Source organism: Rhea pennata, chromosome 7 (genome assembly GCF_028389875.1).
Source record: "Rhea pennata isolate bPtePen1 chromosome 7, bPtePen1.pri, whole genome shotgun sequence".
In the NCBI taxonomy this organism is placed as follows: domain Eukaryota; kingdom Metazoa; phylum Chordata; class Aves; order Rheiformes; family Rheidae; genus Rhea; species Rhea pennata.
Genome location: NC_084669.1, coordinates 20,042,564 through 20,057,926, shown reverse-complemented (window position 1 = coordinate 20,057,926; position 15,363 = coordinate 20,042,564). Strand labels below are relative to the sequence as shown.

At 34.1% G+C, this 15,363-nt stretch overlaps 1 protein-coding gene across 7 annotated transcripts in view; it reads right to left on the bottom strand.

Moving 5' to 3' along the window:
* ERCC6 (ERCC excision repair 6, chromatin remodeling factor) overlaps positions 1 to 15,363 on the bottom strand; it is a 49,946-nt gene that overhangs the window by 16,280 nt on the left and 18,303 nt on the right. For all 7 annotated transcript variants that reach the window (XM_062580354.1, XM_062580353.1, XM_062580356.1 and 4 more), the window contains 3 exons: positions 14,618 to 14,734; positions 9,463 to 9,621; positions 7,131 to 7,266 (listed from right to left, as the gene is read on the bottom strand). In XM_062580354.1, coding sequence (XP_062436338.1) covers positions 7,131 to 7,266; positions 9,463 to 9,621; positions 14,618 to 14,734 — 412 coding nt within the window. The remainder of the gene's footprint in view (positions 1 to 7,130; positions 7,267 to 9,462; positions 9,622 to 14,617; positions 14,735 to 15,363) is intronic.

Below are 15,363 nucleotides of genomic sequence, written 5' to 3'. Positions count from 1 at the left end.
AATTTTACCTGGTGCATTCCCCATAGTCTGCAAATGTGTCCTAGAGTCTCAGCAATGGTCTATCATAGAATATCATAGACACCTCTACCCAAACATTTAAGACAAATCATCTCGGGTGATTTCAAATTAAAGGCTTGTGAAATATGTAACCTCTCCTAGTTTTTGCAATTAATAGGGTATGTCTGCAATTAGACTGACTTACAGAATGCTACACTGTTGTCATTAAAAGATGTTTTGTGAAAGTGCTGCTGTTATTACAGAGACTCAAGAGACCAATCCCTCCTAGAGGGCAAACAGTGGACTAGCAGAAAACAACAGCCATAAATCACACTGTCAGGTAGCAGAGAGAACAGGAGTGAAACACAGGCACATGAAGGCCATTCACTGTAAACACACCACAGAAGAATCCTGGTCAGGATTTACTGAATCTGTAATTAATTAAAACTTCCTTCCAGCTAAATCTTTAATAAGCAAGGATTTGTGCTGACAATGAAGAAATACAACACAATTTTAACAACTAACTCTACAACATTTATTAACTATCATTTTACTGTTACAAGTTACACAGCTTTAGTTGCAGCCCTTGGAATACTTTAAATCTTTTAAAATATGGTAATAAATTTAAAGCTAAACTGGATGCACACTGTTTTGATGTTATGGCATTTCAGAACTTATGCTATTTTATCATTTATTTAGTTCACAGCGTCTATTTGGTTAGATTAAAACATGTTTTATTAGGTGTGTTGAGTACCTATCTGTAACTAGTTCTTCTCCTTTTGAAGCTACATAAATACAGTTGCTTTGAATGAAACCTACAGAAATAAGGTTTTAATTTATCCTTTTAGCAGTTAAAGTAGCTTTTTAAAGAGAATTCAAACTCTTCAATGACATTATGTATTAAAAAGGTAATATTATTAAACAAAAATGTATACATAAAAAGTGAATGTCAAGAAGTATCAGTTATCACTAGTGTACTCTCTAAACACATTTTTATCTATTTATAAAGCAAGCCTGAATCCACCAAGATATCTAGTTATTTACACAAGCACATATTACTTGTCAATCAAAAATGCATTCTTCAGCAGTCTTTTCACTATCTCAAAAACAACCATTAAGCCCAGAGAATCATAAATTCAACTTATAAAACCTCTTTACTATTTCCCCACCCTATATAAAACAATTTAAATCGCATCATGAAGAGGTTACTAAAGAACATACCACAATGTTTCATACGCAAAAGTTGCAATAAATACACAGCAAGCCCTCTAACTCTTTTTAACAGTAATGTTATTCACTGCAGCATGATAGTAAGTTTATCAGAGTTTGGTCCTTAAGACAGAAATACAGTCTTTGACTAAAATACAAGTTCTATATCCAGTTACGCCAATAATAGTAACCTTTGTAGTTATTTTCCTTATATGTAGATTAGGTAATCTACCGTGGAGGTAGAGGGCTTAAATTTCTACAAAGAAGCATGCAAAGTTATTCTCAAATAGATGGTGCTACAGATACAGTTATGAAGCAACAATTATTTCTGAAAGTTGTATTTTGCATCCAGCATTTGACCAGAATAAAGCAGCGTGAAGTTATGGCTTTATGGCTTTACAGATTGTTTCTAAACACCACCATAGAGAATCATTAGGTTCAGCAACAGTTCTTCTGAAGATGAAGAAATTAGAAGTTCAGCACTGACCTTAAAGACAAAGCCTCCCTCCATATTTTGGATGTTAAACATAGATAGCTAGTATGCTGCCTCTTAGATTCTACAGTCTATAAACTGTAATACGCAGTCAAAAATCTTGAAGTAACAGGACAAACTGTACAGAAGGCTTTTTTTCCCCCTCTACTCTTGGAGGGCTTTTTCTCTTTATCTTATGTTCTACATAAATGAAACATCATTTATGACATGCTATATTCATGTACTACTTTATTCTCTCTCATCATCAGGGGTCTTGGAGTACTTTGTAGTCGCAAGTCCCTTTAAACTAGATAAAGATTTGGGTGTAAACCGCTGTAGGGTATTAATAGCATACAATGCACCACAGGACACATTTTGACTTTGAACAAGGTTCAGCATTTGTAGGTAAGTTGACTTCATGGAGGAGAACTACCACAAATCTGATTCTTTCTACTACTTCTAGCTTAAGCATTTTTTTCATAAAAGCAGCAAATTATCTTCTCTAAACACAAAAAGGGGGAAAAAAAAGCTTGATATTTCTCACACAGCCTCAGATCTAGCTCCAAACTCTTGGAAACTTACCCAACTTGCTGTTTTATCTTCTTTCCATCACCTAAAATACCACCTATCTTTGCTTGTGGAAAGCTGGAAACCTTTAAACTACTAATCATACTTTAAGGGCTGAAATTGGAACTTAAGTGTTTATCTCCCATATTACTACATTGTCTACTAGCACTACTTCAGCAAAGGAATGAAGTAGTCTGTCTTCTGAAGCATCACATATGCTAAAAACATAGTCAAATACTATGGCAGCAGAGGTATTTATCTAAGTAGGATGCTTCAAAGACTCATCTGAAGTAGCTGACCAGACTGGTGGTCAGCCAATTCGGTGCTTACAATTTAGGGTGTTATTTCATACTATTATTGTGGAAAATCCTAAAGCTGCTTGTAAAGAAAACCAAAAATAGACTGGGAAGAAGAGGATACACTGAAGGAATGATGGCTCAGTCTTTCACTTATCACCCTGCTCAGAAATCTTTTAGTGACTTTAAAGAAATGGTAGGTGCTAGCTGATTCATATTAAAGAAGTAACTTAGCTTCCACTGTGAATCACCAATCCAGAAAAGGATGCCTACTTCAACACTGGAACATGAAGTGTGTATGGGGAGGAGAGCACAATCTCATACAAATTAATATTAAAGTATTTTTGCTTTTCTACTGCAGAGTTGAGACAGTTTGAAGGATCCAAAGCTGTGCATTTAATCAACATAATTAGTGTTTTTGAATATATAATTATCTGTAACTGCTCTTCTCTTATTTTGAGCAAAGCTACAGAAATAGTTCAGACTTCCGTTCTTTAAAATTTAGCCTTGAGTGTTACTGGTGTATAGTGGGTTTTTTTTTCATAACTGTTTCTTCTGTTTCAAAACCCTTCTCAGCCCATAGTTGCTCTGTGAATCCAGTATACATTTAAGTCACATATCAGATATTATAGCTGCAGTTTAGTTTTTCTTGTCTGAAAGCTGAGGGGGATTCAAAATTCTGCTGAGAAACAAATCAGGGTTAAATTTAGCCAGAAAATCAGATTCAGCACTCTTCAAATAGGTAAAACTATTTATCAATAACAGACTGATAACTGAATAATGCACACTGCAGGGACTTGTAATTGATACGCAGCCATATTCCCGAGGGAATAAAACAAATCTGGTTACATGTGAAGACAGAGTGCTCCATTGCAGATGAGAATGCAGACAACTCGCACTGCATGTAAAACTGAGTAATTTTATACTTAATTTCCACTAGCAAGTATCTGTGCTCTGATATTTGGTTCTCATCTTTGAAACTTAGATAATCAAGCAAGCAATAATATCAATAAATGGACAACAATTTAGAGCACCACATGAAATATTTTCTTAAAAAAAAAAAGCTAGAGTTCTGACCAGTTCTGACAAAAGAACGCTGTAGGAAAAATAAAATAAAATAAAATAAAAAAAATAGAAACACAAACGTTTTTTAAAAGAGGTGACAGAATCAAAAAACCCTGCTCTGTTCTTCCACATTTATTTTCTGAGCCACAGGCTCAGTATCACTAACTGAAATGAAGCATAAGGCTTTGGCCAGTATTAATTTATAAGAAAACAATTAGCTCAGAAGAGATGCTTTTCACACTCTTCTCTGTGAAGAAATAAATTCATGGACAAGTTCAAAGAACTGAGAGGTAGGATTAATCACGTCAGTTTAATAACTGACACTTCGGCATCTTAGAAGATGCAATTTCTAAAACAGAAAACACTTATCCATAAAGATCATAATTTTACCAGTGTGGCGATAGTGAAAGATTTAGGATTTGCAAATACTTCAGGATTCCTGACAAAGTAGTCATAAGTATTTAGAAACAACTCAGGTAGGTGAGAAATCTAAGTTTTATCAATTGGAACACCAGTTGCTGCCTCTTGCTGCTATGAAATAATGTCTGCTCAGTAGGACATCTGTCATTGCTTAACGTTTTTCTGCATGAATCTCTTTTGTCAGTTTTAAGATTAACCTTTCTTTGTTTCTTAGAAATCATTTGTCCCCTTCATTCATAGGTCTGTACAGATCAAGTTGCCCTACTGTGTTTTAACCATGAACACTCTGCTGTCCAGCAAGTATAGGATAAAACTTTTCTAAAAATCCATGAAGACCTTTCACTCTCCAACATCCAGTTGCTTTAAGTAACAATTAAATCCTCTCCTGATCCAGACCGGTCTAATCTCTGCTAGCCCAGAGGCTGATGTAATCTTTTTGACTCCAAAACAGGGAACAACATTCAGTTTCCAGACCCTATCTGCTTTCAAGTCAGCTGTCAAGCACAAAACCCTTCTCATTTATGTGTTAACAAATGACAATACACTAACAGAACAACAGGCCAATACTGGAACTATCAGTTTAATTCCAAGAGACAACAGGTGCACAGTGACTTGGCTACCAGCCATGTAGAATTAATCCCTATTGAAGAACATATATATATTCTTATGCAATCTAATGGCAATTTTCTTATTTATTTCTTAAACTTATTGTTAGCCAAAGCATAAAGCCAGCGTGGTCTCTGGATGAATATTATATAATCTGAACAGATGCAAAGCAGCCTCCTCTAATGCCACAGGTAATCAGAAGATGGAACCATCATAACATGGTTAGATCAGCACTAACATATTGAAAAAAGAGTGGAGGTTGAAAATAAATTCTAGGTAAGAATAAAATTCATGTAACAAAATTTCTGTGTACAAGTGGTATTTATGCTAGTAAATTAGTAGCAAATTCCTTTCTTCCAAGTATAAGGACATCTAGAATGAGGAAGTATTTTCTTAAATTTACTCTAGTCGCAAGTTCGTACTCTTTTGATTAGGTAGTAACTTGGGAAAAATGTACATGAGTTGAAGACCACATCAGCTGCAATGCTTTTGTTTAAAGCATCCTCTTTCAGCTATCAAAAGATGAGCGATGAGGGTAAAACGGAAGGACTGAACCTATTTAAAGTCACCAGCCGGTATCCAAATTCCTTAAGCTGTTGAGAACAGGTTTTGGGATGACAACAGAAAGATGAAGACCTGAAAACTTGACTATTCCTCTATTCCTGTAGATGGAAAGATTTGAGCCAGTCTGACAAGCTCATTAATTAACAAATATCCCAAAATAAGCATACATGATTTAATTTAGGAAGACATGCAAAAGTGTTATTGAGGTCAGCAGACTTTTAGGGCTTGAAGACATACCAAGTTAATTGAACTACAGGAAGTTATTAGCACATTAGAGTGTTCTATTCTTTTTTTTTTGCTGTGTACTGTAACTGTATCGATTATCTCACAATACATTTAATCAAGTGCAATTAAGTACCATATAATTTTAACATTATTACAAGAAACTCAATAAATATTTAAAGAGAAATTTAAAAATGGTTTTTGGAATCCTGCAAATCCATTTAAATATCTGAAATATGAGACCAAGGGAAAAAAAAAAATCTAAGTTTTCCTTGCTGTGCTCCTTCAAGCTATCAAGGATTGAAGCTTTACATAAGTCAGGCTTATCAATTTAAGAAAAGGAATAAAAACACACACAAGACATTGGTCAAACAAATATAAAAGCAGAAAAGACAGCACTTGAAGAGCAAAGAAAAAAAAAATCTAAAAAAACACAAAACAGACAAAAGCAAAAATGAAGTTACACTGTCTTTAAAGAAAGTGAGATTAAGTGATATCAACTGACATGCTGACCAACCAATGAGAACTTAACATGCCTGTGCAAATTAAATGAATTAAATAGTAAATCAACGATATTTTGACGCACAAAAATGCAAGGAAAAGATTAACCTGTACCAGAAGTAGGTATGCCAATATGTTCTTAGACTGATCAGCAAAAAAAGCTGATAATAACACAGACTGTTTCATAATTGTAAAGCAGACAGCGGAAAGAGATGGATCATGAATTTGAATGACAGTGAGGCACTTACTGACTTACTGAAAAGACTCTATGGAAAATTATAGGGAAGCTCTGAAAATTCATCAAAAATATAGAAGACTTTCCATAATGAATCCAGAGAATGGAGGATACTCTCAGCATCTTTCTTTTTTGAATATCTTAACTACAGATTGCAAACTTTTTTTTTTTCCTCCACAGGATGCATATATTTGTGCTTAAGTTTTCACTGCACTGTAAAAGTGACTAGAGGAAACTATGCACACTTAAAAATTGACATGGGTGGCCTTACAGAAATTGAGACAGAGAAAAAAGTTCACATTAAATTCAACATGGGAGACTTTTTTTTGAAGTTTTTCTAGTTCTTTTCTAGTCAGTGATCAACCTTCAGACACATCTACCTTCAGCAAAGACAATTTCAGTGAAAACATTCAAGAAAATTAGCTAGTATAACATGAACACCACTTGAAGACCAAGGCAAAAAAAAAACCCATTACGTATCATAATATGTTGTTTAGTGTACATACATACACATACTTTTCAAGGAAAAGAACATGTTAACATTAAAAACATTGTACATTTTGTGTTTCCACGATAAACTGAGGTATATCTAACACTGCAGAGGCATGATAGCGAGTTTTAAATACATTAGATCAGTTCAAAAGTCTAGTCACGACAACATGGACTTCCACACAAGCACAGCTCTCTGAACAAGAAATCTACTATGTCTGATTTGTTCAAGCAACTCTATCCTACACCAAACTGCAAGTGCACTCCTTGTCATCTTTTTGTGCAGTTTCCAAAAAAAAAAAAAAAAAAAAAAAAATTATACACATAGTGAATGTTTTACACTTTTAAAACGAGAAAGTTCTATCCTTTTAAAAAGAAAAAGAGCATGAACTTGCACAAAGACATTCAGGAACAGAGGATAATTTTTCTTTAGCTAACACACACACACACACATGCACAGACAAGCTTTTGGAATGCCAATCATTACCTTTTTGTTGGTGTAAGAACCAGTTTCATGCAGAATGGCAACTCTAAACGGAGGCCACCAAGTATGGAATTCTTTTACCCACTGATGCATCACAGTGGCTGGACAAACAATCACTGTTGGGCCTAACCCCTGGTACCTAAAATAAAATATTCAAGAATAAATCTTCAATGTGAAATAAATGCTCAACATTAAGAGGCCCATTAAAATAATCCGACACAATAGTTCTAGTGGAATGAGCGAGCTATGGAAATTGATTGGCATTTTCTAGAAGTCTGTTTTTTTAAAGATGAAGGGAGCATAGCTATAAAAATCTATCCGTTGAAGAACTAATGTGTGCATCTATCAATATAGGCATATAAATCATAAAATTCCAAACAATATGGTCTCAGGGAACTTCCTTCTGTGATAATACAAATCAGGTTTGGAGTGACTGCTGTTTCTTTAAGAGAAATGAACTCATTAATGAACAAGCATTTTCTCACTTCTACTCCTAGAAAACGTGTAGATACAGTCTTGTAAATGGACTTCTTATTACACAGGCGTGTTCTACTTTAGGTTGTTAATACACTAGTATTATAACCTTAATTTACAGACAGCAAGATAAGATAGACTAAAGCAGCAAAATATACCATCCATAGAAGTTGATAGTAGAGCTAGGCTAAAACTTCATCTCCATCTTTGTTCAGAATCAGATGATTCTCTCTGAGAATTACTGAGGAGACATTAGATACAAAGCCTTTCTGTATGATACAATCAGTTCAGAACTACTCTTACAATTAAAAAAGAAAAACAAGATCTCTTGTAAAACAGTGAAACAAGAAATATTACTGTTAAAAACAAAGAGCAACAATCATACAGGAAATATGATCTGTAGGAAAAAAACCCCAAAGATTGTTTGTCAATTCTTCACATATATTTGCTGTTAAGAATCAGAACAAAATAAGTTTGCCAACAAAGGCAATAGCTACAGTTATCATGTACTGATCTCTGTTTTTACATCAGGCAAGAGGTCATGGATAATCATGTACACTTCAAGTGGCAACACATAAGCGATTCTAAAGATCACACTATATATTCAAGATCACAAGCATACAGCAATAAAGAACAGCAGAAAGATCCTGCTTTAAAAAACAAACAAACAAACAAACAAAATCTCCAGACACACACACACAATGATCTTCAGAAACTGATAATACTTAGAAATAAGTATTTCTTTTTTACTAAAAGCTTATACATTTGCAGAATGCAACCCGGATGTTGCTCATCTTTCCAACAAGGGCAGAGATTACAACTGCACAGCACAAGCTGTAGAATAGCATCTTCAACCAGACAGGTTCGTCAAAGAAATCAACTGTCTTGAGTGATGAAGGACAGAGCAGTTGTTTTGTACATAAAGATTACGGTAGAAACAAAATTTAAGCAGCTGGAAAAAAAATGCTTCTGAAAAACATCAAAATTTGCTATTTAAAGCATTATTTTACATTTTATGTCCCTGATGAGCATAATTTAAATACGCCTCTACATAAAGCTAGGTAAAACTTATTTTTCATATATTACAACTGTATTTCCTAAATTGTACGTAGTAATTTACATCAGGAAAACAGGTTAACAGAACTAGAACGCATCTGCAAATCCAACACCAAGTATCTTTTCTCATAATTTCACCTATGAAGAAGGAATTTTTACATATTATTCAGAAACATAATATGAAAGATCCTTGGAAGAAATATCAGTCATTCTAACACAGTTTTCGAAAAGCAAGAAAAAAAAAAAGCAGATGGGAATTCCTCTAAGTTACAGTTGTTACTATTATTACCGGTCTTTTTTGGCATGAATGATCTCACCCACCGATCAGAAGCTCTAACTTTCATCGCAAATCAGCTTGCTACTTCCTGTAAAGCATTCACTTGGTGTCTTGCCAGAGCAAATATTTTAATGTAAAATTTAATAAATGGAACTAAAGGTATTGTATCTAATTTAAAATTCCATATTGTGTAAACTATTGATATTAGTGTAATTGAGTTTGTAAACAATCCATTTGTGGAAGCTAACCTTAGACACTGTATTGACCCAAAATATCTAGTGCGGCTCATCTGCAAAATGAAGCATCAATGCCTGGAATTCATTAAAAGTGTTACATGTTTAATTTTTCCTGCCCTACAGCTCCATTGTCTCGTAAAATTTTTCCTTTGATGTCCCCCACTAAAAGAATTAAAGGAATATTGTAATTGAAATGTCATTAATAATTCACAGGACCCTCCTCCACCAGCAATACATCTGATGAAATATTAATTGAGCTCCACAGACTGACAGTCTGCAGAGGAGCACTTGCCTGTAATTTGAACCACGAGTCCTGATCTTGCTGTAGCTCAGACCTGCCAAGAAGGCAATTATCTGGATGGTCTTGCCCAATCCCATCTCATCTCCCAGAATTCCTCCTGCCTGCTGGCAGTGCAATTCCCAGAGCCACCTAACACCTGTCTGCTGGTACCTAAAACAAGGAAAAAGATGGCAAATGTTTGATAATACAGATCATAACAGAAAGTACTCATGAATTAGTCATTCGGTAAGGTTCTTATACTAGTTCCAGTAACATGCTGGATGTGTGTTTTACATGAGTGCTGTATTTACTAGCTCATGCATTTTTGATGCATTTAGACATTACATGTGACATTCACTCTTTATGCAATGCTAAAACATTTCTAATTAAACTGATAGTCACAGTAATTAGAGAGTATTTTATTTCATGTATATTTTAAGTGTTAAAAGTAGCTTGAGAAGCTACTCTAACAGAGCATTATCATTTCAGAAAAGGAGTCATGTAAGGGTCTAATAAGCTGTATTATTTAGAACGTATAACTTGAATTGAAGGAAAAGTTAAGACGTCTATGAGGTAGGGACATTACGCACCACTGTGAAAACAGATCTCACATGTCAAAGCATGCTTTTTTGTTTTTAAACAAATTAATAACATTAATTTCTTTCAATAACAAAAAAAGCCAACAAGAAAAAAACATTCTGTAAGGCAAAACAAAGCTTATTCAAGTGAATGGGATGTTAAAAAGCATTACTATGTGAGAATATCAGGGTAGTTACAGTCTCCAGTGAAAGACTGGGAATAGAATAAACAACGATGCAAAACTCAATTTCCAGTTAGAAGCAGATTTGAAAACAATTATTTATGATGACAAGCAAAAAAGGTGCAGATAGGGAGATAGGGTGCTGGACTGAGGACCATTCTGGGACACGCTTTTTTATAATGATATGAAATAGTGACAGCAGTAGGAACAATACCCATCTTGAAAATATGCATTTCAAACTGAAAATAGAACAAAAGGAAAAGAAGCAACAGCAGATTTAAAGAACAATATCAAAGATAACTAATGTGTTGCAGCATTTCTGTGTCTTGTAACTTAAGAGAAAAAAACAGGTTACTGATTGTATTTTCTTGATGGTATGCATTCCTGGATTGGAAAACACGGAATTGTAGCTTTCTATAAAATAAAGATTGCTCATTTTAGGGCTTTCTCTTGCATGCACTTCAAAATAATGTTTCATTCTTTGAAAAAAGAATATTTAGAAGTACTGACAGCTACAAAGTTGTCTACGAAGTACCCTTAAAATCAATTTATGATGTGAGCTGTCTGTATTTAGATGGATGTTGACACAGAAAAAATGGTCTGATTAGTTAGAAAAAGATGATCAAAGAATACATCTAACGGTTCAGACACCATCACACAATATGCTGGTACCTCAAGTGTTCTATAGCACTAAGGCCTTAAAGCAAGAACAAACAAAAAACGCCACCTTTTTATTAGGGTGGAGTTCACCTTAAAAATGAAAGAATCTAAACACAAATATGAAATATTTTGCAGGATTAGCTGTGATTGGGATAAGAGGCTCCTGTTACTATATTTTTCTGAAGGCCAGAATATTTTCCAATGGAAATACTGAAGAACTAGAGAAAATCTTAATTCCAGTCAGAAGCTGCTCCCCTAGATTAATGCCCAGCATGTACCTTCAAAAAAAAAAAAAAAAAAAAAACAACCACTCAAAATTCCCTGATACAATTTTGTATTTTTTCTTAGGATTATATCCAGTTTTGATAGCTAGTTGTATTCATAAGCGTCTCTCTCCTGCTTCCCCTCTCTCTGCACAAAGTTTCATGATAGACAATAAAATTTGAGAGAAATTCTGCTCTAAGGGGAGGAATCTAAGGGGAATGGGGAAAAAAAGCACATACTTTCACCAAATACACTCTTTATATATTGTTCATCAGAATGTTTGAGTAGCTACTACTAATCATAACAGGTCTAAATAAGCATATCAGTAGATGATAATTTACCAGAAAAAAGTTTTGAAACATTTAACTAAAAAAAAAAAAAAAAAAAAAAAAAAAAAAAAAAAAAATCAGAAATAATTTTTAAGATGGAAAGAGAATAGCAAGAGTCATGCTACCTTCTATAAACTCTGTTTTTTTAAAAAAAACAGAAAACAAAAATGTCAAAAGTATTTTGGGTCACAAAACACTTCCTTTTCTAAGGTTGGGTGCACTATTCTAAACCTGTGGAAGCTTTCCAAACAGGCCTGAATAGTAATTAAGACTTTTATATCTTTCATACTTCAAGAGTTCTGAATGTTATTCATCATTAAGGAAATAAAGCATCCATCTGCAGCATCTCTCCATTCCCTATGCAGAAAATACGCTCCACCCAAGATTTCAAGACTATTTAAATATAGGGCTTTAATTAACTACATAGATTTTTATTCTCCCTTTTCTGGATGCAATATTAAAGAACATTCATGAAGTTGGATAGGAGGATTTGAGAGTTAAAATCATCTAACACAGGAATGCTGTATATCAGTCCAGAGATGAGTATCCTAGAACATACCAAACAAAACTAAAACCACATTTTTAGAGAATGTCTTGTAAACACAGTTCCAAAGCTCTGGGTAGACAGAGCCCATCTATATGGCCCTAGATAATTTTTGATGATGTTACGCTTCACCTTTTCTGAAGGCTGATAGCATTTGCACCCATTGTGCCAAAGTAGTTTTTATACAAAATTCCACCCTGAAATAATCCTATTGAAGTACTCTTCCTATCTAAAAAGAATCTTGCTAGTTGCATAGCCTTTTTTTTTCCTTTTCTTTTTTTTTTTTTTTTTTAAGGCACGTTTTCCTATTATGCACAGGAAGGATGGAAATGATTCTACATAATGTCCGTTTTCAAATTCTTTCAGTTATAAGCACCTCCCAAAATGAATATAAAGTATATTTTTCTCAAGGACATAGTATTAGTTCAACTGACTTAACAGAGAAAAACATTAGCTTGTGAGAACACATGAATTAAGGTGCTTTGTTATACCAATTCTTTGTTTAATCATCCAGGCTTGCAATAACTGCAACTTTACAAAAGTTTAAAAAAGTCAAAAAAAAAAAAATCATTCCATGTCACTTTTTCAAGAAATGGTTATACAGGGAGATAATCAAGACTAACTCCTTAATCTTGTGCTTTTGTTGCACCAACTCTTATTTTTTCATTCTAAAGATACTGTGCAAGTTCAATAAAAATGCTGCTTGATCTTCCAAATAGTTATTTTGAATTGCATTTTTCATGAGTAACCATGCTATGATTCATACCTTAAAGTTCACTGCTGTTGCTAGCAGAGTTTAGTTATGCTGTAACTAAGACAAAACTGCATTTCCGTTGTATCAGGGAAATCAATTACTGAGAGAAAAATGCTGATTTTGTGTTTATGCACAACTTCTCTTAGGCTACGTACAGATAGTGCAAGGCAAGGCTAGTAAGTTTAATTTTGTTCCACAGTAACACCAGTGTATTAGCTTAGTACATCTTGCTGAGTATTTTTCAGAGCAGACAAACATACAAGTAAGAAAACAGATTATCCACTTAAAACAGGCTTACCAGGAAAAAAAGAAAAAAGAAAAAAGAAAAAAAAAGAACTTAAGAATCCACTCTTTCTGGAAGTGCAGGCTAACTTCTTCGGAATTCAATTCAACAGTGCAGAAAGATCGCTTACAGTATAGTGATGCACACCTCCTTGGGTCAATATAATTCCTTCTTTTCTACTGGACTTATTCAGAACTCTAAATTTAATGTCTATTGACTGTGAGCCTTCCTACATTGGAGATTTCAGCATTTAACTTACAAGTCCGACAAATAATTCAACTCAATTGATCTTTCTAACCACTTAGGAAGTTTTGCCAACTGACTCTTCTTTGCAGGGATATCCTTCATTAGTGAAGCTGAAAACTAAAAATTAATCTTAGAGATGTGTCTGCCTCATTTCAATTCCCTTCAGATTGCTCAGAGCATGCATCTGTTCTCAGGAGGATTATTTCTGCAGTACCTTTACACAAACAACTGTAGATCACACTGGCTGCGTAGGATCCTGGCAATGCAGCCATTAATTCAATTCTATTTCAGAAGCAGTGCTTTGCTTCTGAAGAATTACAAGACAACAATAATAATTTCCCTGAGGTTAAGACTAAGTGGCCCTGTTGAAAGGGATACCACACAAGCCTGTTCGAAACCATGGCTACCTACAACACTAATTCTAAAGTTTTAGAGTTACCTTTTGAAAGAGAAAATGGTTTTCCTGCTATATGAAATGCTTCCAAAAATGAATTCAAGTAAATGTTGTATCAAAGTTAGAGAGAGATTATGTAATAAATTGTCTTGTCAACTGCAAGCTTGTTTGAACCATCTTTTGTACATAGCTTACTGAGATGAAGTTGAGCTGCTTGATAGTGCCCCTGAACACCGATTTCTCTCTCTCAAACAGAAAAAAAACCCAGACAGCAGTCCTGTCCAAATCAATGATGCATCATTAAGTAACCAAAGAATGAATCTCACAGTAGTTGTCCATTTACTACAGGTAACAAGAATCCACTCTGTTTTTGAATACTTTGCCCAGTGCAATTTTAAAGAAAAAGTATTTTATAATGACCCATAAATTTTTTTCTGAAAAAATTTCCTTTTTTTTTTCCCCCTCAATCTATCCAGGCGCAGAAACATTTATATTACTTGCTTTCGTTTATCACTTGTCAGCTCCTTACCTTAAAGTTATTCTCTCTCCTCTCCACATCTGAATTAAAAGAAAACTCACCAATAAAAGAAAGCATTTCCAGAAACAAACAAGAGCAGCTTCTCAATCCTTAGTTTACTAACATGTATTTCACAGTATTTTCACAAGTCAATTATTAATTGCATTTTTATATAGTTGCATTTAACTATCAATTTCATTCAGCTCTTTTTGTGCTTGTAATAAATGAGTTTGAGGTTTGTTTCTGCAGCTTTTTTTTTTTTTTTAATACAAATAATCCTACTGAAACCTGAATAATCATTCTCTGAATGAAAGCTGTAGCAAAGCGCATCTGAAAATCATCACCATTGTGACTCTAATATTAATAGCATATAGCAGTGCCTGCATAACATTAAAATAAAAGTGTCCAATACATACTTAAAAAGCTTTTTGAAGAGAAATCCTGGTACCTTGAAACCCTCTTCAAATTCAGTATCGCTTTCATCGGAAAGTTCCTCAGTCATGTGACGTTCTTTACCTTCTTTTTGCCATCTCCTGAAGTGACACAAGGAGTCAACATTCAATTATTGCATTTAAAAGATACTACATGAAAACTAAACTGAATCTTAAACCAAGCAGAAGACAACAAACAAACATTCTGGGAAGATGGCATGCATTTAAATAGTAACACGCTGAGGAGAGTTATAATTATACAATTACACGTTCAAAAAGATTGACATGCTAAAAACAGCATGCGCTCTTGACCATTAAGTTATAAGCCTTCAGAGTTCTGTAGCTAGTTACAATTTTCTACAGATAGAAATACTAATACAATGGAATGAAAGGTTAACACCATTAAAAGAAATTGGACGTTTTAAACCTTTTAAATCATTACCATTAAAATTAGTATCTTTATCTTGGTATTCCCAAGATAAAGACACATTTTTAATGAATTTAACAAAATACTTAGTTTTCTTCATCAAGAGAATTGTTACAGTACTATATACTCTTTCCAGAGGGTTCACTCAGCAATATCACTGGCTTTGGGGTGATGTCCTTCTCTACAGCTGTTAAGCAGCCACTGTTAAGGGAGTGAGTATTCAGAGCTTTCGAAATTACACAGTGATTTCTGGTATGCGGTCTAATTGTTGTATTCGGAAATTAGGTAGTCTGTAGAATTACCT